This window comes from Thermobia domestica, chromosome 8 (genome assembly GCF_964235325.1).
Source record: "Thermobia domestica chromosome 8, izTheDome1.hap1.1, whole genome shotgun sequence".
Classification (NCBI taxonomy): domain Eukaryota; kingdom Metazoa; phylum Arthropoda; class Insecta; order Zygentoma; family Lepismatidae; genus Thermobia; species Thermobia domestica.
The window spans coordinates 259812602-259834729 of record NC_137461.1 but is presented as its reverse complement, the minus strand read 5'-3'; the positions used below and the strand labels follow the sequence as shown (position 1 = coordinate 259834729).

Sequence of the window (22128 nt, the reverse complement as noted above, 5' to 3'; positions counted from 1 at the left end):
AGAATAAAATTCTATTGTCAACTTTATTATTTTAAAACAATAACACCAGTATTGTATTTAGGATTTTGTCTAGGAGATGTTAGCTAAATCCAAAGTAACAATAAGTCTGTTTTATTACAAGACTAGCTGAATATGCCCATTCTTCGCATGGGGGCTGTATTTGGAAATCAACGCCTGTGGGAGTGTCATCATTCATTTCAGCGGCCGCGAAAAATATGGATTTGACACTAATATCGGTCATTTTCTACTACAGCTCACAGATGACGAGAAGAACCCTAGCAGAAGTAGTGTGACGTAGGTATGGGCTCACCCATTTTTTGCACGGGGGTTTCAAATGACACCACGGAATAGCACACATATAACTTTACCCGGAGTAGCAGACGACATCTAAGTATAGACCACACCTCAAAAACCGAAAATGGACTTGACCGTGTCGTTGACCTTTCCCCGCTTCCCCTGTTTTAGGGTTCTTCTCGTCATCTGTGAGCTTTACTTTTACATGTCCCGGTAAACGCCCCCCTGAAAGCCCCGACCGGCAGCCGAATAGGGTGATTTGGAAGTTAATGCGATCGGAGTTTCACCATTGATCTCAGCAACCGCGCAAACTATGAATTCGACACTAATATAGGTCATTTTCTACTACTTTTACATGTCCTGGTAAACGCCCTCTGAACTCCCTTGGTTCGAATTTTCACGGGGCCTGGACCAAGGTATCCGTGACCAAGATTTGGTAACTCTCGGTAAACTTGTCTGGTCCCCAGGCCGGCCCCGGTAAACGTCCCTCCTGAGACCCCCTGGTTCGAAATTTAAAAAAATGCGCTTCGTCATTGATCTGGGGCCTGGACCAAGGTACCCGTGACCAAATTTTGGTATCTCTCGGTCCACTCGTCTGGTCCCCAGGCCGCATACAGACAAACACACAAACGAACTCGTTATTTTATTTATATTAGAGTAGAAAATTATGTTATATATAAAATGAAAAAAAAATGTAGCTTAAGCTTTTAGGGGGGAAACAACTTGAAATGTAAAGTAAACACGAAGTTTTTCCATTAATTATATAGGAATAAAATAGGATCAAACCTAAGAATGCGAAGCCTAGTTATTATTATTTTGACTTTTAATATTTTGGGGTGATAATAAGCTTACATATTTTTTCCATTCTTGCTGTAAGACAATTGTTGCATTGGGTTTCTTGTTCTATACACATGTATTCCTACTGTCATTGCTTTTATCCATCTATCTTCTGTAGTACTTCGTTTCCCTCTTCTATCTGCCTGTCTATTTTTTTTCTTTTCTTTTCTTTTTTTTATCGTACAGAACGTAATTCATCGTCACATAAAACAAAATGTCTTAATAAACAAGGACGGGTATGCTTCTTGAAAAACTATAAGGCGAGAGTTAAAAAAAAAAAAAAAAAAAAAAAAAAAAAAAAAAAAAAGCTTTTGAAACGCCTTTTTTAGACTATGAAGTATACTTCAAGCCTTCCGTATTGGAAGTTCATCTAAGCAGGCTGCAACCAGCCTCAGAGGTTTCGAGGGGCCATGAATATGTTAGGGGGAGGGCAAATCATTAAAAATTCTCCTACAAATTGTTTTTGAATTAATAGCATTTTGTATTGAGGTCTCGAGGGGTCACGAAAAGTTTAGGGGGCAGGACCCCCTAGCCCCCTCTGGTTGCGGGTCTGCATCTAAGTTGTCATGCAATAGCTACGAATACACAATGCAAGTAAGACTTAAGCACCAGAGAGCTTTCGGAAGCTCAACGTATAGAGTGAAAGGGATGTGGGGGTATAGCTCAGTGGTAGAGCATTCGACTGCAGATCGAGAGGTCCCCGGTTCAAACCCGGGTGCCCCCTTTTTAAAGAGGCTCTAATAATTTTTCCCATTCGAATAAGACAGTAAGTTTGACGAATAAAATAAATGGGTATTGAAGTAACTAGGGTTCCTTTCACAAAACTTAACAATACCCAAATTGTAAATTAGCATATCACGAAGGAGAAATACGAGATTAATAAATATTAATATCCCTACTTCAGGGTGTACCCAGCAAGTTTTTCTTAGGGAGCCGGACTTTTACATATTTTTTAAATACTAAAAGCAAACCGAAAGTCTTATTTCAAAATGTGAAAGCATTAATAATTTATCTTGCATAGACTACACATAGGTTATAATGCACATGTTTATTATTATTATTATTATTATTATTATTATTATTATTATTATTATTATTATTTGCAGTTAAATCATGTTTTTTTTTTTTTTTTTTTTTGACACTGAGCAGAATTAGAATCACAGATTATAGGAAAAGAAAAATATTTCAGGAATTCCATTTTTTGACTTCACCTTTATGTGTGTAAATAAAAGGTACAGAGCACCGCACTGAATTTTCTCCAAAGATGTTATAAATTTGAGGATCTGCCCATATGTATCGTCATCCTCTCAAATCAATGAAGTCCCCTCCCAAAAAAAAACGAACATCGGCACGTGTGATTGGCTACTCTCGTTTCCGCCATGATTGTTGGCTCAAAACATTGCAGTCCTATTGGGCGGAGTGGGCAGAGTAGGCGTGGCGAAACTGTGACGTATGGCTTCAAGATTTTGTTGTAACATTATCTATTTTATAAGATCCTTGATTTTGTCGCTCTAATTTCTTAAACTAAATCATGTTATATTACAGTTATTACTGAAATATTTATTTATTAAAAACGAACAAAATTATGTTTTCGGAAAACTTCGTTCAAAGAAAACTCAGCCTCAATAGTAAACTACCGTTTATGGACTTTTAAATGACAAATGTCTATCATGTGTTAGGATTATTAATGAAACATTTGTTTATGAGATATGAACAAACTTGCATGAGTTGTAGGGCCGGAATAAAGGGGGGGGGCTGTAGCCCCGGGCTTCCAAGTGGACAGGGGCCTCTACTCTGATCAAAATTTCAACTAGTTATATAAAAAGAACCATAAAGATACAATTATCATCATAAAATAAAATATAACGAAAATATGAAACATATACCCTTAACTTTTCTACTGTACTTTCACAGAAAAGTATTAGGCGAAGTCAGAAGGGGCCACATATTTTTCCTAGCTCCGGGCCTCCAGATGGGTTAATCCGGTCCTGAGTTGTCTCGTGGCCAACTCTAGCTTCATGGTGTGAGCCCGGTACGGTGGCTTAGTAGTAGAGCGATTACCTCTGATGCTTAGTGCCCCTCCCTGGTCTGATCCCGACCAAGTAAGTTTGTGCTGGACAACATCGTGTCCGTGGCTTTTCTCGGAGTATTCCTGTTTCCTCTAACTTTCTCATTCCACCAATTCTTCCATCATCATTCATTTGCTTCAATCATTGTCTCTCTCAGCCTACAGGAGATAATCATGAGACGTTTCATTTCATTTTCTAGGTGGATCGCTGTGCGCTAGGCGAACGCTCTAGCTGTGGTGTTCAAAAGGGCGGAACATACTCTTTCAAATATAATGTGGTTCATTCATATATGATATATAGTTATTTCAAAACTGTAGATGTACGAAATTGAGTACGTCTATTTGAATCATGCTGTTTATATACTGGATGTGTTCTACATTCTTATACACCGAGTTCACAAATTGTAGGAGTTACTATCAACGTATGCTTCTAACCACGACTCCAAATTTAAATCCGGCGCAGTTGCGGGTGCGCAGACCATCATGCAAGATAAATCCATACAGTATTACCATTTCCCACCACACTGTCTAGCCTCCAAAAGCTGAATCACAGGACCATACAAGGTGGCCCAAAAGTAGGTATACATCCCTGTGTTGATAAAATATACTATTCTTGTTTATGTGTTTATTTGCTTCGGCAGTTCCGAGCTTAAGGTATAAGTAAAAAAGACAATAAGAACAAACAATAAAGAAACTAAGTCTACCTGACGGATAGCAATAAAAGTGATATAAAATGCAATGCTCTAATCAGTACGGTACTGTACCTAGTTTTGGGTCACCCTGTGTAGTGGACAAAGAGACCATAAACTAAATCTACCTCAAATTATAATTTCCTGCTTATAATAGAAGTTCGTTAATATCAGGATGTTCAATATATTATTCTATCACGCAATATGCTTACGTGAAAGAGTTTCACTAGACATTTCCCATGAACGTGGACATGAATATTGGAAGGACAATGAGAATCATGAATAGAAATAAAGTACATGCTCTTGCAATAGTATACTGACGGGATGTTAGACCTTCGGATCCACAACTATATAGCATCAGTGAACACATTCGCTATTAATATAATATTTCCATATGTTGTTATTCTGGGTGCTACGAGAGAACTTTATTATTTAATTCAATTGAATTAAATATTGTCATTTATTGTTATCATTTAACTGTCATGAAGATTCATGCAGCCATCTTTAAAGACTCTAAACCATTTCCAGACAATTTTATCGCTAATAATGTTTTCTCCATACACTTCACTAATTTGACGATGAATTTCAACCGCTTTCAGAACGCCTTTAGCACTAAGAAAACGAATCTCAACGCGTATTCACAGTTCGCGGGATTTTCAATCGGCAGAGGGATTTTAACTATTCACAGATAAACGAAAACAAATGTGTGCCAAATGTGTCAAATGTGTCCGCCAAAAAAAAAAAAAAAAAAAAAAAAGGAAGTCTCTACATTTTGCTTGTTTGAGAAAAACAGCAAAAAAGGTAATTTTTGATTTAACAGTAACGTTATCCCCCCAAAAAAAATCACCTTTTTCGCTGTTTTTCTCAAAACAAGAAAAATATAGAGACTTCCTTTTATCTTTGGGCAGCCGAATAGTGTATATAGCTTGCCAATAAGTGTAGGTACACATTTTTTTGTTTTCTCAAATATGTCACATGAGATTTTGCTGATATTTGATAAACAAACATTTCCTTAATTACCCTATCAAATGGCATAGATAACATCTTACGGAAAATCCAAAAATGGTACTTTAATTTTGAGGGTAAGTTCTTTTTTTGCACAGTTTTGCGAAAATGTCTTATAATTTCTTATATTATAAGGAAACCATTCGTTAAAAACTGCAGCATAACATGATTTAGTGTAAGGAATAGGAAAGGAAAAATTTAGTGTGCTGGCTCGTAAATTTTCTTTTCTTTTCTTGAAGTAGTATAAAGATTCAAGTTATTTTCACTTCGTTTCTCACTTCTTTTGTGGGAAGTTGAAAAGCTACAATCCATTTATTCCGTATTGAACATAGTTTTCATTTCAAACGATACTATGCATGACAAGAATGAGGGTATGAATGTATATACCCTCCACATTCAGTAATTATCAACTGGATGCTCAAAAATTCACGGTTTACTCTTCCTATTCACAATAAACCATACGTAAGAGAGCAAACCTAGCGTTTATGGAAGACAGTGTTTATTAACATACAAATCATTGTCATGGCTTTTTACATTTACTGCCCTAGTCTTCATAAGTCACGATACCCTAACAAGTTTTATTCCATTACACCTATCTCGTTCCCCCCCCCCCTTTTTTTTTTTTTTTTTTTTTTTTTTTTTTTTTGCACAACCAGTTCGCTCTGTCCTGGTTATAATCGTCATACATCAGTCAATTCGAAACGCCTTTTAGACTTTGCAATTCATATAGTCAACATCTTCTTCCTTCACCTTTACTTCACTTAATTTTCAAAGGTTTTCATTATAAAAGAGACTGGGGTGGATATCAGATCCGCAATGGAACGAAAACATAACAAAAACTTTCAGCCCATAACTGGGATTGACCTAGGTTGGTAGGCAGACGTCTTACTGGCTACGTTACTGCGTCTCCTTTCATGACGTAAAGCGTGTGTTTTCTTAGAATATAAAAATTACTACTGTTCGTGGGAATGACAATTGGTAATTGAAAGACGATGTTAGTTTAATAAAAACACACTGTTGAGTCAGTAGTCCTCTTCGATTTCCACTTCAGCCTCGCCATAAGAAAAGAGAGAGTTTAACGATTTACATGGGGTTAAAAACTGAAATTAAGGTATTATTAAATGTTTTGGAACGTTTCTTACTGCTCGTCTGGACTTCTAAGTCATTCTTTTCTGTATCATATGTAAATTCTCCAGCTTCTGTTTTCTTGCTATTCTTACAATGATCTGCCTTGAATTTTGGTACATTGTTCTTCAGAGAAGAAACATGTGTCAGTCTACCTGTGTTCTGCGAATAGTCGGGTTAAAAAAAAAAAAAAAAAAAACTATGTGTGAAGTATTGATGAAAATGGTAAGTGACGATAGTATCATCACACACAGCTTTAAACAACACGTACAGTTTGAACACAGAAAGCGAATTTGAAAGATAACCTATTCGACCATATCGGAGAAGCAATGTGCTTTTTTTTTTTTTTTAACAGAAGAATAACTGTTATGAAGATGAAATTTCCGAAGGTTTCTTTTCGATTTCTTTAAAGACATGGTTGCTTTCTATGTTGGTCTTGGGGAACGTAACCTGCTGCAGATGCTTTACAACTGTGTGCAAAGCGATAATCGATCGTCCTGAATAAAGTGACATATGAAGGTAAAATTCAGTGCATAGTTTTCGAGAAAATAGTTAAAAACTAATTTTTGTGACGTTAAAAGACTATATCGTCCATTGCCATTAATAATTGGCAGCTTTTATTCTACTGGAATAATTATTCATTTGTGTATTGTATAGGCCTTAAGGAACGCTAAACATAAATATATAAATTAAATATAGGCCTTATGTGAAAAGACACGGTTAACTACGTATAAGGTTGTATCTATTGTTTGTTCTTTTAACAATGACACACTTAATCCTAACAATGACATAGATATTCCTAACAGACAAACATTGCTCGAAATCATTGAAGAATCAGGCAGGAAGAGAGAGTAAGATAAAAATTAATCAAATGAACTTTTTTTGCATGTTCTTGGCGTGGTCTAATGATTAGCATACCGACTAACATTGGAGAGCAGTAGAATACTCACTGTCAGACATGCAAGATATCGTGAAATGCTAATACCAAACAAGTAATGCTAAATTAAAGTAATAACTTTGCTACTTTATGTAAGTAAATACATAAAATATGTTTAAGTTTTAAACATAGCATACAAAATACGTTCTCCCAGAAAAGTGTAGAAGTGATGAAATAAACAATATCCAGAAACCCTACTAGATATCAAATAGTGAAGCTGCTTACTATTCTTGATTTATACGGATGTGAATCTTATATTAAGTCTAGATTCATAAGGACAACAGACTGAAAGCAGGAGAAGACTCTATGTAAAACAAGGTAACAACTTTAACTTGATACACTTTATATGGTATTTCTTTCATGGCAACGTAATAGGTAGTACACTTTAATACACCCATACTATAGAGTTCTAGTTTTTATATATTGAAGTACAAGTAGGATATATTCACTATTTTTTTCTTTTCATTCTATTATTCAGTACATGAATCAAAACGGAGACACTTTTCTGTTTTCCAATGACACAGGAATTTGTGAAATCATGCCGTAATTCAAACATCAATCAATGCATTAGTTACTTTTTCGGGTGTGATACGAGTAAGCTTTATGTTTTGAAATTAACCCTCTAGTTCAGCGTTTCCCAACCTTTTTCAACTTGCGGCACACTACGGGTGTTACTTGGATTCTCGTGGTACACTTATAGATATTATTATTTGTAAATATGAAACAGTGGTATTTTTTCTGTGATTATTGATCTCCTCACAGAGAAGAAAGCTCTATCACTGGTTTTTCCGTGATAAATCATTATGCTTATTTTTCATTCTAATTTAAAAGTAGAAAACAACTGCAATAAAATATTGGACTCAGGTGTTTAAAATTACGCTTTCTTTTTAAAAACTGTATCCAACCTTTTACTAAGTAGGAAGATCACTAAATAACGAACGAACAAACAAATCTCTTTTACTTTTAAAACACAAATGTAGGTAACTTGTCGAAAGGATTGACTGATATTTTAAATTTTCGAGTTACGAAATAGTCTTCAACAATAAAGAAGCAATAATGGTCATAACAATGACAACAAATACTTTTTCCAACATTAGAAATGTACAGAACAGTAACCCGGTATGAAACTTAAAATTGCAATTCATAGTAGAGTTCATAGTAATGTGAAATACAAATATACATCTTCCCTATGTTTTGCAATTTGATTGCTATAAAATTAATAATTTTGTTTCAATTCCTCGCGGCACACCAGCGGCTCATTCACGGCACACCGGTTGGGAAACGCTGCTCTAGTTACTTAATTTTCCTTGTTACAATGTCGCCGAAATTCCAGTTAGTTACTTTAGATACATAACAATGAACAATAATATGTATAACAAACATGTAGCAGTGTTGTAAACTGTAAGAGTAATTTGAAGAGACACGTTGCTTCAGTTCCGATCCTTGATCGAAATGATCGGATCGGAATTATTTACAAACTTACTAGATATAATTTTATATTCTGACATCACTGTTTTGTCAGTCTACATATGTTTGCACTTGAAGTTAGGAAAATCCTCTACAGAAATACTTCAGTCGGAAACCGCCATTTTTCTAATACTACCCTATAGGAATCAAAGCTACCAGCAGAACCATTACTTATATAACAAGGCACAAAGCCATTATTTTGACATTGATGTTAGCATTCAATGATAGGGACCTGGAAACTAGATTTAGGTATTTGCCAAAGACTGGGTATTGTGAGATTTATGGGGCAGTGAACAATTACATATATCTGTTTGTTTCAGGGTGCACACGGAAATAAAATAAGAGAACTGTAACCTGGAGTTTTTGTTTAGAGTAGCTCTGGAAAAGATAAAATGGACAGAAAGATAAACAAACGAAGATGTTTTAAAACAGATAGGAGAGAAGAGGACGCTTTTAGTCAGCATCCTTTGCAGGAAGGCCAATTGGATTGGACGATCTTGCGAAGAAATTGTCTTCTTCATACCGCGATAGAATGAGAAAGGTGAAAGGAAAGCGAGGAATAGGAAGAAGAACACAAGTGATTGATGATTTGAAAAACAGACGAAAATATTGGGAGTTGAAGGAGGAAACTGAAGATAGAGAAACGTAGAAGGAATATTTTCAGTCCCAAAACTTAAAAAAAAAAAAAAAAAAAAACTCATTTGTCAAAGGACTTGCCAAAAGACAAAATAAATAAATAATAGTCCTAAGTTACAGAAACTTTAAGTACATGAAATGACCATTCCTGATTTTAGCTATGTTGCCAATCAAAGTTCTGTTATTAGTCAGAGTTGAAAGGGACTAAATCTTTTACAAACTACACTAAATCGGATTTTACAGATTAAGACAAACCATATAATGCCTTATAGTACTTCTGATCTGTACGGAAATATGTAGACCCTACATTTTCTTAAAGTTTTCCATATGGATGCATATATACTTAGGTTGTACTCATTCGGAGTATTTGCGTAAAAATAAATACGTGGGGTAAAATAATTTCGCATGTAAAATAATGTTAATACATACATCCATTGAACTAGGTTAAATTATAATACTGATTTCAATGTCACATTCGACATCCATTGTCGTTTTAGAACTGACAACTCAAAAATACTCCTCGTAGAGTATCTTTCTCCCGTTGTCTGCCTTTGGTCGTGCTCGCATCTTATTTATCATATTTTGACTTGCTCTCGCAGCGTTGAAAAGTTATCAACATTTCAACTTATTATTTCTACTGAGTACAGCAAACAATACAAAGTAATGAAAGAAATAGTGCACGGTAGTCCTGATGTTAAATTGCGAATTTTAAATAAACCATAGCTTCACCCTTTTACAATCACCCATTTTACCTTAGAAAGCACGAGCTATAACTTCGCAATCGTTCACCGTGTTTCCTTTTTATCATATATATATATATTTCTAAATGTTCCCAGTAGTGCATATTTCAATCTACTGATACATTTTAGTTGTGTATTAAGTTTTGCGTTTATTATTTTGATTAGCGTGTTCACAAATTTCAGATAGATTACCTCTTTATTTTCTAGTTTCTTTTGTGTTTAATTTTGCGAATAATAAAGGAAGAGAACTGATCATTTTTACTTTATTAACTGATTAGCCTTACCTACCTCCATCAGGTAAACTGCTTTCAGGAAGATTACTCAGACAAGACATTTTAAGGATGGGTAATAAGAAGTTTTTCATTAGTATATTCCTTGGCGTATTTAAGGGGGGTTTTCCGAGCTCAAACCTTCCCCTGAAATTTTATTTATTTTAAAGTTAATGAAATATCTTGCAAAATTTTCACATTTTCAGGAATAAAGTTAGCGAAGTCCCCTCGAAACAAAATCGTAAATACGCCACTGTGTATATTATACTATTGATTAATATATAAACTGCTCCTGCTCCTTAAATGATGTCTCTGTTTAAGGATGATGTTGATTTCATTTATATTAGTATATTTGCATGAAAAATAGCAGTAAAAAGACATACATTTTATACAATAGTAATAATATGAGGTATCGGTACTTCTCATCTTCACTGTATGCAGTTTTTATATGGTATTTTGATATAATGATGGAACACATTATCACATGAAAAATATATGGAAATTTTATTCTATATATAGTGTGAAAGTATTTATAAAAACGACACAAATTAGTTTTATTGGAAATATATTTTATTTCATGTCTTAATAATATTCTGGCATAGAATGACAGAACTCACAATTAAGTACAAGTATAATTATTTGTTTCTACAATCAATTTATGACAATAAATAGATTGCAAAACAACAACGTATAAGCACAAGCATACGGTACAAAAATACATAAGGTTCTAAACATTTAACTCGAGTTGATCTTCAAACAATCTCTCATAACAATCATTCATTCTAAATATTCACTCAAGATTTACACATTTATTTTATATTTTACTCTCGCATCATTATTTTTTATTTACGTATTTACATTTGGAATAAAAATAAGGAAAATACTTCACCGAAATTGTGAAGTATTGTTATGAACTTATACCGTACACTACATACGTACAATACAGATAATGTAAAGCACAGCTTTAAAATGTTAATAAGGCACAAACTGGTGTATCAATAATAAAATACTTTTACAAATTCCGTATGACGAAGTTAGTGTCAATATGAAAATATTTTTCGTGATCCAACACAATTATAAATTGTTCTAAAATGTCCTTATATATACAATAAAAAATTGACATAATTATCCGCAAAAGGATTTTCTAAAAAAAAAAAAAATGACTAAATGGCAAAGCATGTTCTTTTATGCTTGGACACTTTGTATACATTAACAAAGTATCATTTAGAATGTGATGTTTTTTCCCCATGTAGCAGTTATACTAAATTAATCACGGATATACAGTTGTATATGTACAATAATGTTTATTATACATTTTGGGTAAAGAATGAACAAGAACAAGATTTTGATATCTTGTTCAAGTGATGAACGGAAGTTGTAGGAGAACGTATTGAGTAATAACAAAGGCTTTTCAAGCTTTAATTATCTAAACTTAGATAAATCATAGTTCAACATCATCATTTAGTATTGTGCAAACTTACATTGCATTAGGTTGTGGATTGCAGATTTTACACGTTTTAGCAACTTTCTCACTTGCTTCAAAAATTATATCAACCTATTATTATGTTAATTTCGCACTATATATATATTTTTGAATATTGTAGCCCTTGACATCAACATATCAATATATTAATCTAGCTCGTACTCTATTCTTGTATAGTCAACACAAGGTACCTCATTCTTGTATAGTCAATACAATGATAAATACACACACACACATAAATGTTCCCTCTGGAATGAGTAAAAGCTAAATTAGAAGCGACTGTACCGTCGTCAGATTCCGGATATGTTCTAAATATAAATATCCATTTTGTTGTAATTTCTAACACACGTACTTCAATGTGTTTCTTATTGTCACTGAAATTTTTTGTATTATTTTTTTTTATCAGATTCTTATATTATGGTATAACAAATAAATGTCACGTTATAAATTAAAATATTTTCAATTAATTATTCAGGATATACAGTTTTCATATAATTGCATTTGTAAATAAATTAAGATTTACACTACATTGTGTAAAATTACAAGTTGGTGCTATGTAAACTGACGCTAAACAAAAGAACTGATTATATTAATTAACCTTTTCACTTTAAATGTACTGAAACTTCAGCAACACGACTAAAATATTAATTTACGTGGAATGTGTATGCTCAAGATGACATACTATATGTAAAATTCATTTTCCACTTCATAGTCAGACTTCAAAATTAGATAAGATGCCAAATAACAAATTATGAAATGCTAATAACTTTAAGGTTTCTAAAAAGCGAATAAAAAAATGTACCTAATCAAGCTGATATTTACGGTCAACTTTTGCTACATGGGAGATCAAGTGTACGTCAAATACTACAAAACAGAACGTGAAATTTTCCATATTAGTAGGTATCCTGAATTCTCTTCAGTGATGGATATCCAAAGAATTATATGTCTCTTATTATTTATTCAATACGAATTATCACCATTGCACTATATATATATATCACTAATATATATTTTCCCGATCATACAACAGTACTATTGTCTAAGCATAGGATTTTCAGCACATTCCATCTTCTGGCGTCCCCTTGACTTTACATGACATGTTGATATGGCAATTGAAACGAGCAACGTATATATTATACAAATCTTCAAGTGTCTTGAGTTATCACAGATTTTTTCCCCTTACAAGGAATTTGTCGAGTACCTTTCAGGTAATAGTCTGTACAGGTTCATGTCAGTACTCCTGTTATTAACGCTGGATTGCCACTGGGTTCATAGTTAAAAACCTGGATATCCTGAAATTTGTCATAGTACAAAATTCACCACAATTGTTCCTACAAACAAACTTTCGAATAGCATACACACTGATTCACTTGACATTCTTGGCACACAACATAATGTACACACTAAACAATGCCTCTTCTACATGAAAAACGCCACGGATTCTCTTTCCAACTGCATCAGAAATCCCAAGTTGCACTGGAGAAAAGTATCACCAAAATGTTTGTTGCTAGGATAACTTTTCTCTTCGTTTTAACTCAAGTTTATACTCATATATTAAGTCACCACAGCCTTAAATAGTGACATATAATAGTTAATATTGTTATGAACGCAGATGGTTTCATGTATACTCCTGAGTTTGATGGACTTCTTGTATTAATGCCTCGTGACGGATGTTGATCATCTTTTGTAGGATCAGATTGGTGTGATCCTATTTATCATTGGAAGAAGAAAAATAAGGAACATAAAATAGTTTCTTCTTGTGTTTCTTTTTTTACATTAGAGGAAAAAATTGTTCTAGGAATAACAAACTAGGAACACTGCATCTTTGTTATTACCAAAAATATAACAGCAAAATTCACTCGTCTTGAGAAGGCGTTGTAGACTTCAGCACCTTGTTTAGCGGCCGAGAAGAATGGTGAATATTCCATTCCTGGGAATTCTTAATCCTAAAAATGATCATTTCAGCTCAATAACATCCAGAATAGAAGTAGAACAAACACTACTAAGAGGAACACACTACTTCGAGTCACTTGTCTCAATCGTCGATTCTTTCTGCAAACATACGCATACACCTCTTTAGATCAAAATGTGTCTCATATATGCATCATTAGCAGATTTTTCAATTAATGTGCAAATGTTAGTTTTGCTTTCTTTGCTCATAGATTTTTTGCATGATTATTTACAGCTTCATTGAAATAATTTTTATTGCAATTTAAGTAAAGAAAGGCTACTATTGAAGAAAAAAGTAGCAATAGCTTCAGCATATACTTGAATTTTCACTTAAATACAAAATTCAAATGATGGCTAATAGCTATTGAATTTATGTCTTAAAAAGAGCAAAAAAGAAGTGCTGTGTATGCTACATAATAAAATCAAACAATTCTGAACATAATGAAGAAAATTGAAATAATTATCAAGCAACTAGTCAGTCTACGATACTACTATGGCAACTCTAGGATAAACTACAGCTCAAAATTTGAAAGCAATGACTAGCTACTTCTACTATATTTTCTAGGAAGCTTGTGCAGTTGTGCGTTTTTCTTTTTTCAGTGAATCTTCGAAAACCATTTTATTAGTCATACGATACTCAAATACTACAATACAGTTCAAAAATACTACAGTACATACTGTTTGACTTTTCAATATACTACGTTACTTGCACACTACCTATCTAAAACTAAGGAATAGCTAGTTCTATTAGTTAGAGTGCAGTTCAGCGTCCCTTGCAACAGCAAGGCTGTATGAGACGTGGCCTGGCATCATGGCATCCGAACTACATAAGCTCCCACTGGGAAACGAATTAGGGTCTCCCGCGCAATACACAAGTACGCCAACCACATATCTACGAGGAATGTTGTAGTTAATCCTATTGTACGTGAAACAATGATTATACACAAGGGATCAATCTCATCCTTATAACAGAACTAAGAAGTTTAATGTGGATTTTAAATTTAAATCTGTCTTGTGTTCTCCAAATTTAATTAAATGGCACATAATCTGACTAGAGAATTTAATATTGTTAAATTTATAGAAGATTCTGGTTGTCTAGTATTGAAATGCAAAATTGTGTATTTTCAAAAGGAAATCAGTTAATGATGCATATCTTGTCTTCTTTATTAATATGCAAATATGTTCTTTGTCATTGACGGTATATTCATTTCATTTTAAAGATTGAAATGAAAAATGTGAATGATTGTAACTCATGTGAAAATATGAATGATAAAAAATCATAAAAAAGCTTGCAACACGCAAACTATTTTCATCAAATGCAAGCAATATTAGTGATATAGAGGTGCGTATAGCTTGGTGAACCTTGAAAGCTCTCTAAAACCGAATGTCACGTGAAAAACAAAATATATTTGTTGTAGATTAAAAAAAAAGAAAAGAAAGAAAGTTAACTGGCTTTCTTATCGGGTTAAACATTCGATAAAATTTCAGTTCTTCAAGTACCCTTGATATAGGAAAATAGAATATGGCAGTCTTTTTTCCTTTCTTTGAAATGATGAAAATTTGAAAACATATATTAAGGGTGATCCAATTGAAGGCAATGAACACAAAGGTTATTTGAATTGTTCGTTTACAATTCGTGATAACTTAACTGCATTTTCATTATTTTTGATGCCTGATTTTATTGATATCTTACAGTCTAGATAAGTTTAATGTAATGTAATGTAAGTGTTATGATTAATTTTGTGAAAAGAAACTTTAGAAATATGCTTACTATTGACTTGGAAATTTCGTTAGGAGTAAATTGAAAAAGCTTCATTACTTATATTCATGCAGTATTTTTTGAAAGATACAATATAATAAAGACACGTATGAAGATATTTAGTTCAATGACTTCTATTAACTTAAGAAATGTTAATGTGGAAGTAAGCATACATAATATCTAATAATATATATATGTGTAGAATTAAAAGAAAGAATATATGAAGAGAATATATGAATCTAAACTACGAGAAGTATGAAAAGAAATATATATCGAAGCTAGAAGAACTGAAATTTGAATTTAATGCAACTTGTAACAATTCTCTATTTGGGATTTTGTCACTGAATTTTCTGACTAAAATACTTTTAATTTGCTTATATTAAAAAAAAAAAAAAAAAAAAAAAACATGCTAGAATTTTGCAGATTGAGACAATAGTGAAGTAGTGAATAAGTGTCAGACCTACCAAACGCTTTCTCAAGACAAAGTTGTTTTTAACTAATTTAAAATTTAATTGATTGCAATTAAAAGACAGTGCTCAAATGTGAATAATTCATGCATATTATATAAATAGTTTTGATTACATGCAGTACCCAAGTATATTTTATCTTGCTGAGTCCCAAACGACAAGTAAATTCTCAGTGAAATTAAGCTTTGTTTTAATATTTTTTAAAAAAAAATTTAAACTGCACAAGCAAGATGATGATAAGCATGCAGCAAAAAAATCTACATTTGTAAGCTACAAGCACCAACCAAACTATCAAAAAATAGACATTCAAAACTAAGTCAATCGTTAAGCAGTTTCAAGTCAAATACGAATAACAAAGTTAAGTAGTCTCCTTTCTTTAGTCAATACTTTTGTCTCAAAGTCTTTTCGTCATAATTGTCCATTGTATTTCCCTTCACACTCAGATATGCACCTTCCCGACAATCATACATAGCCAAACGTCGTCACAAACAAATCCAGGTAGTAACGCAAAGGCTTGGGGATATTATTATACATTAGCTCAGGCTATAACAAAATAACATTTTTATTTACAAGTTATATTAACAATATTTACATGATATTTTCAGTTTTATTTCTGTATTTACATACTTCAGAAATTAGTAAGTCGTAAAGTCTGTAAATGTAGGAATTTCTGTACAAAGTAAGCTCCTAATTGTGTTGCTAATAAAGATGTTGTCTGTACCGTTAATTAATATCTTCGATTTTTTGAGAAATTACGCTTTTAGTGACAAATGTTATGAAAAATTTTATTTTACAGAAATAAATTTCGTTCCAATTCCATATTTATCTCCTTTCCCATGTATCGGGGATTCGGGACTAGTAAGTATAAATACTCTTTCAGTCCTAAGATTAGTGAGTATGTCATTCCACTTCTTAGAAATATCAGGAACGAATTCACACACACAGAACGAATTCACACAAACATTACGTGACGGAGAAAGTAGATGTAGTTATTATGAATTAGACATGTAAGTAAATGTAAATGAACGTGTTATTACTAGTAAGATGGTTAACTGTTTCCTACAATAGTCTACTGTGAATTGTGCTATCGTTCAGAAGTTAAAATAGTTAAAAACAAATAGTCTTATTTTAGTGACGAAATGAGAGATTAATTAGTGCATTAGATTACACTTGTAATAAATATAATTATAGTAATAAATACATGTTATTTTGTTATACTAATTGTTAATGGTTTTAATATTAAATGGTATTCACAACAATCATATAAATTACTAATTAGTATTTCAGAAAATTAGTTACAATTCAGTTGGCAAGAAGCTATTATTAAAACATAAGATAGTTTTACATTATATGGAATTTAGTATATAATTTTAAATACTTAAGTATTAAGACTTCTCTTATTGATACAATATGCATATAAAGAGGTCATGATATGAGAACACTGAAAACGAGTACACGGATGAATAACAGAGGTAAAACAACATCGAGGTAACGTGGTAGTATAGTATAAAAATATGCACAGTACAATGTTTATAGAAACATGTATGCTAAAGCAAGACGAAGCACGTAAACATTCTCACGTTCTTAAGTACATGCTTAAGTTGTATTTAACACAGATAAATTTACATCACAGCGGGTCTTGTTAGTATTGTTAGTTTTTTTAATTAATTTATTTCTTTAATTTAGCTTAAAGCCTTTCATCATCTTCCCTTGCTGACCCCGTCCATTCCCAGTCCTCTGTCTCACCTGCGTCCAATATTTTGTCGTCCACGTCAGAGTTCTGAGCTTGAAGGTCCAAGTCGTGTTGTTTAGGATCCCTAAGATTATTACCAAAATTTCCTTTGGACGCTGATCGGCAGCCAAACCACCAGTAGCCTGCCTGTCGAGGAAATGGCGGATCTGCTGTATCGACCTGAAATAATAGATTGTGATAGATGAAAACTCAATCCTCTTGTTACTATTCAGAAAAATATGGTGTTTTGCAGATTCAGAACTCAAAGCCCCAGTTTACCGTAAAGATCAATATCTATATATATTATAGATAAAATCTATTCAATATATATAAAAAACATTCTTGCAGTATCGGAGCAAAATACTTTAACTTATTCGCTAATTGTCTGGTTAGCTCCATTGCAATATTCTCGTAAATTTTGAGAAATACAATTTTCAATATTTGAAGTGTCACTCCTTTTGTTTTATTATAAATGTTCAATTTATATTATTTGAAATGTATATATTATACTACAGCTCTCAGAGAAGTAATGCAGTATTTTTTTGACATCTCTGTTCAATATATAAAATGAAAAATTATTTATATTCATACACTTCTAATTTGTGAAATATACGTTAGTAATTAACAATGGTATCAGTGGTTTGAAAACATTACATGATTAAACACATAGTATTATTCTTCCTTGCCACCCGCCTATATGTTAAAAAAGCCTTACATTTCTACCCATAAGAGGAAGTTACAGAGCAAGTGTAACTCTTTAGATTGAGACGTACATTTCGAGCCACAATACTAAAATCTGCTACGTATTGTGGTAAGAATATGAATTGTTAATGGATTTGGATTGCCAAAATTTTATTAACAAGATTGTACAAGCCTAGGTATTATATACATATTGAAGTCTGTATCTAAGAACAATCGTATGTAATAATTGAAGGACATACTTTTATATTGAAAGATTAACTTGAGATACTGAATGTTGATAAAAATTAACCATAAAATGAGTGAGGAAACGCCGAAAATGAAAACAATTACATTGAAAATAAATCTCATCACTGAACATTAGCGTCCCAGGACCCGTCCAAAAGTAGGTATACACCTCTGCATTGATCAAGTATAACATTCTAGGTTATAAGTTTATTTGCTTCGGTTGTTCCGAGCTTAAGATATAAGTAAAAAGACATTAAGAACAAATAATAAAGAAACTAAGTCTACCTGTTGGATAACAATAAGAAATTATATGGAAAACAATGAGTTGATCAGTACGGGACTGTATACCTACTTTTAGGCCACACTGTATACTGTAAGTTTTACAAAGTGTCCAATATACGTCAAATGTTAATTACTTGACTTACCGAGAATGTTCTATCGTTAAATCTCCAGTATTGACCATCTTTAAAGAAATAAGTGTAACCATTAGTATACTGCAATGCCGCGTTGATATTGTTTGGAATTCCTTCCCAATTTGAAATAGGCTTTGGGTACGTGCTCTTCACAGGTGGCCGTTGAGTTGGGTCAAATCTCCAGAACTGGGATCCTAGAAACACAAGGAGAAAAATAATTGAAGTCACCAGTAAAATTCCGTATAACGAGGATATATTGAGGGGGATAAACCTCTCTCAAAATTCTTAAGATTGTATAATCAAGAGATCAAATCAAAGAGAACATTTAAGTAACTTTCAAGTACTTCTAATAAAGGTCTGTTTTTCATGCATATTTCCTGTTTTTCCTGGATATGGCCTTGCCATATGCCTGTAATAGTAATTAACTGTAAAGATACTATAAATTTAAACAGCACCAATAGGTCGATATGTACAGGTAAATGCAGCAGTTAAGAGCCCTAATCACTGTGAAATTAAAATACCGCTAATTTTACAGTAATTACATGATATCTTCAAATAGATAATCGAAATGTGGAACAAGAGCACGCTAGAGAATATTATTTTGTATGAGGTACCGTTATCACGAGTCATCTAGTAGCTTTCCGTTTGTAGCCATTTATAAACGCAAAAATAAATGCCTATTTTCTAAATGGCTGGAAATCGAAAGCAGAAAAGTGAGTCATGATAACGGTATCTCATGTAAAATAATATTGTCTAGCGAGCTCTTGTTCCACTTTTCGATTATCTTTTATCTATTTGAAAATATCACATAATTACTGTAAAATTAGCGGTATTTTAATTTCGTCGTGATTGGACCTCTTAAATGAAATTACCATATTTACTATTGATAAAGGCATTTTTATGCAATGTTTGCGTAAATTAATATTTATAGTAGTCACTTGGATGAAGATATAGTATTCGCTTTCGATTACGGAACTGTTACTGCTGTCTTTAGACGTGAAACTCCTCTAAAAAGATCAATGTTCAGATTTGTCTAAAACAAGCTAAACACGAGATTAGCCCCTAATGACAATGAAAATTGCTTTACAGTGAATATCAATTCTCAGTAATAACATTATTTGTTTCTTAATTTCTTGCATTAATAAGAAACGAAGTAAGTCAGGTAAATAGTGTTCTTGCATTTTTCGTGTATAACAGATCACGCTATTTACTTGACTTACAGACAAATATAAGCTTTCACTTAATGAAACTTAGTTACACTTGCGTGATAGGTAGGAAGTTAACTTATAAACTAAATCATATACACATATCTGTTAGATATGTATTAGGTAAAGAAATATATTATGTAATTGTATGTCTATGGAAAACTGTTTTAAATTCTTACCTTTAAAGAAATATATTTTTCCGTTTCCGCTCCATACCAACACAGCATCAATATTATTCGGAATTCCTTCGAAACCTTCCGAGATCTTCTTTGGATAGCCTTCATCTTTGGTTTTTCCAGTATACCTATAATAATCGCTTCCCTGTTGAAAAAATAAAAAAATATTTATTTATAGAATACGAATTCTAAAGCGGTTTATATATAAAACTACATGAACTGACTGACATAAAATAAAGGGATACTTCCGGTTGACGTGGGAAGTTGAAATTTGGCATGATTGCAGCTGTTCGGGACTTACCACACAGAAAAATTGCCAAAAGTTAATATTTTTAATTTTTAGGGGGTCTAAAGAAATTCCCCATGTTGGGCTTTCTTTGGACTTATAATCTCATATTTTAGGTACTTGGAATTGGAATAAAAACTTGAAAGTCGGTATGCTTGTACATTTTCGTTATCATTATCTAAGTAAATCAGTAGTAATAAAAACTTCTCACTTTTGAGTGGTTTTATGAGCAATTGAAAAATCTTCCCTATTATTTATATGGGGCATCTTCTATACCCCAAAATTGTTGGGTACTTCCTGTACGGCTACAATGATTAAATTTGGTATGATTGTAGCTTTTCGGGACTAACCCACAAAAAAATTTGCTAAGTACTTTTAATTTTTTGGGGGTCTAAAGGGGGATGAAAAATTTCCATCTTATTTAAATGAGCGTTTTCTTGGAATACAAAATTTTATCTTTCAGATAATTGATATAGGAAAAGAAACTTCTGTAGAATTGTGGGTTTAAGAGGTACAAGGCCATAGGCCGAGCAAACATGGGGGGCTGGGAGAGGAGCCCTAAGCTAGCCAACTTTATTACAACTTCCTTTGAATGTTTGTTACGAAGACCCCACATATCTATAATAATCAGTATGGTACCCACCTTAAAGAAATATGTTTTTCCATTCTTGTACGTGAAAGCTCCATCAATGTTTCCAGGCAAACCTGGCCAGCTTCGTGATATGAGCCTTGGATATCCAGCAGCAATGCCATCGTCAGTCAATTTCCAGTAATGATCACCTGAAAATTATAAACACTATGATATGCAATCTGTATTAACATTCATCTTTAAAAATCAGATTGTAAAGGTTTAGTTTTTTAACTACTCGTCACGACACTGATCCATTTAAGTATAGTCTATATAAAGATTATAGATTTTGAACTTAATTATATCATACGAGTATAGTGTAATCATTTATAATATGAAACAATAACACATTACTGTTTGTCTTCTAAAGTTATTTAAACGACAAATAAAACTGGGATATTACAGCAGTGTGTTCTCTCTTTTTTTTTTTTTTGCGCCAATTTATGTTATTATTTTGTTTACATTTGTCTTCAGAATAAAAAGAGCGAAAATACAGGATGATTCAAAGAAACGGGGAATTTTGAAAATTGTATTGGCAACAGTGGGAGCTTGGTAACACTGAATATCGTACGCCAGCCTGTCAAGATACCCTGCTATTTAGTTATCATGAACGCTTGGAGTGGTGCGCAACATGCTTTCGCGATCAAAACATTTTACAAGAACAATGACAGTGTGGAACGGATATGTAGAGAATTCCGCCGTCATTTTAATTTAGGACGCCACGGGCACAAGACAATCATATGGAGCTACACCAGCATCCATTGCACAGCAACAAAGTTACTGTGTGGTGTTCTATGTCATCATACGGTGTGATGGGCCCTTATTGTTTTGAGGACGAGAATGGCCATGCGATTACAGTTACATCGAATCGTTACGTCGCCATGCTTGAAATCTTTGTTGCGCAACATCTACAGAGATTTCCACAAATTATTGACAAGATGGATCAACGAACGTCTCACACAGCGTGAATATCGATGGCTGCTGTAGGCCAATTGTTTTGGGAACGTGTAATTTCGAAAAATGGTGACATTCAAT

General features: G+C 33.0%; 1 protein-coding gene and 1 non-coding gene across 7 annotated transcripts in view; one reads left to right on the top strand and one right to left on the bottom strand.

The window, feature by feature from the left end:
- Nucleotides 1-1783: 1783 nt before the first annotated feature.
- On the top strand, nt 1784-1855 carry TRNAC-GCA (transfer RNA cysteine (anticodon GCA)). The gene has a single exon. It is a non-coding gene; the product is annotated as a tRNA-Cys (tRNA).
- An 8764-nt stretch (nt 1856-10619) lies between these two features.
- Mmp1 (Matrix metalloproteinase 1) overlaps nt 10620-22128 on the bottom strand; it is a 101475-nt gene continuing 89966 nt past the window's right edge. Inside the window, exons 7-11 of one of the 6 annotated variants that reach the window (XM_081769667.1) lie at nt 21109-21245; nt 20183-20324; nt 18811-18992; nt 17473-17638; nt 10620-13258 (exon numbers count right to left, since the gene is read on the bottom strand). In XM_081769667.1, coding sequence (XP_081625793.1) covers nt 13110-13258; nt 17473-17638; nt 18811-18992; nt 20183-20324; nt 21109-21245 — 776 coding nt within the window. In that variant the 3' untranslated portion in view covers nt 10620-13109. Of the gene's footprint in view, nt 13603-17472; nt 17639-18810; nt 18993-20182; nt 20325-21108; nt 21246-22128 lie in introns of all 6 variants that reach the window. The other 5 variants (XM_081769668.1, XM_081769669.1, XM_081769671.1 and 2 more) reach the window with 5 other exon arrangements.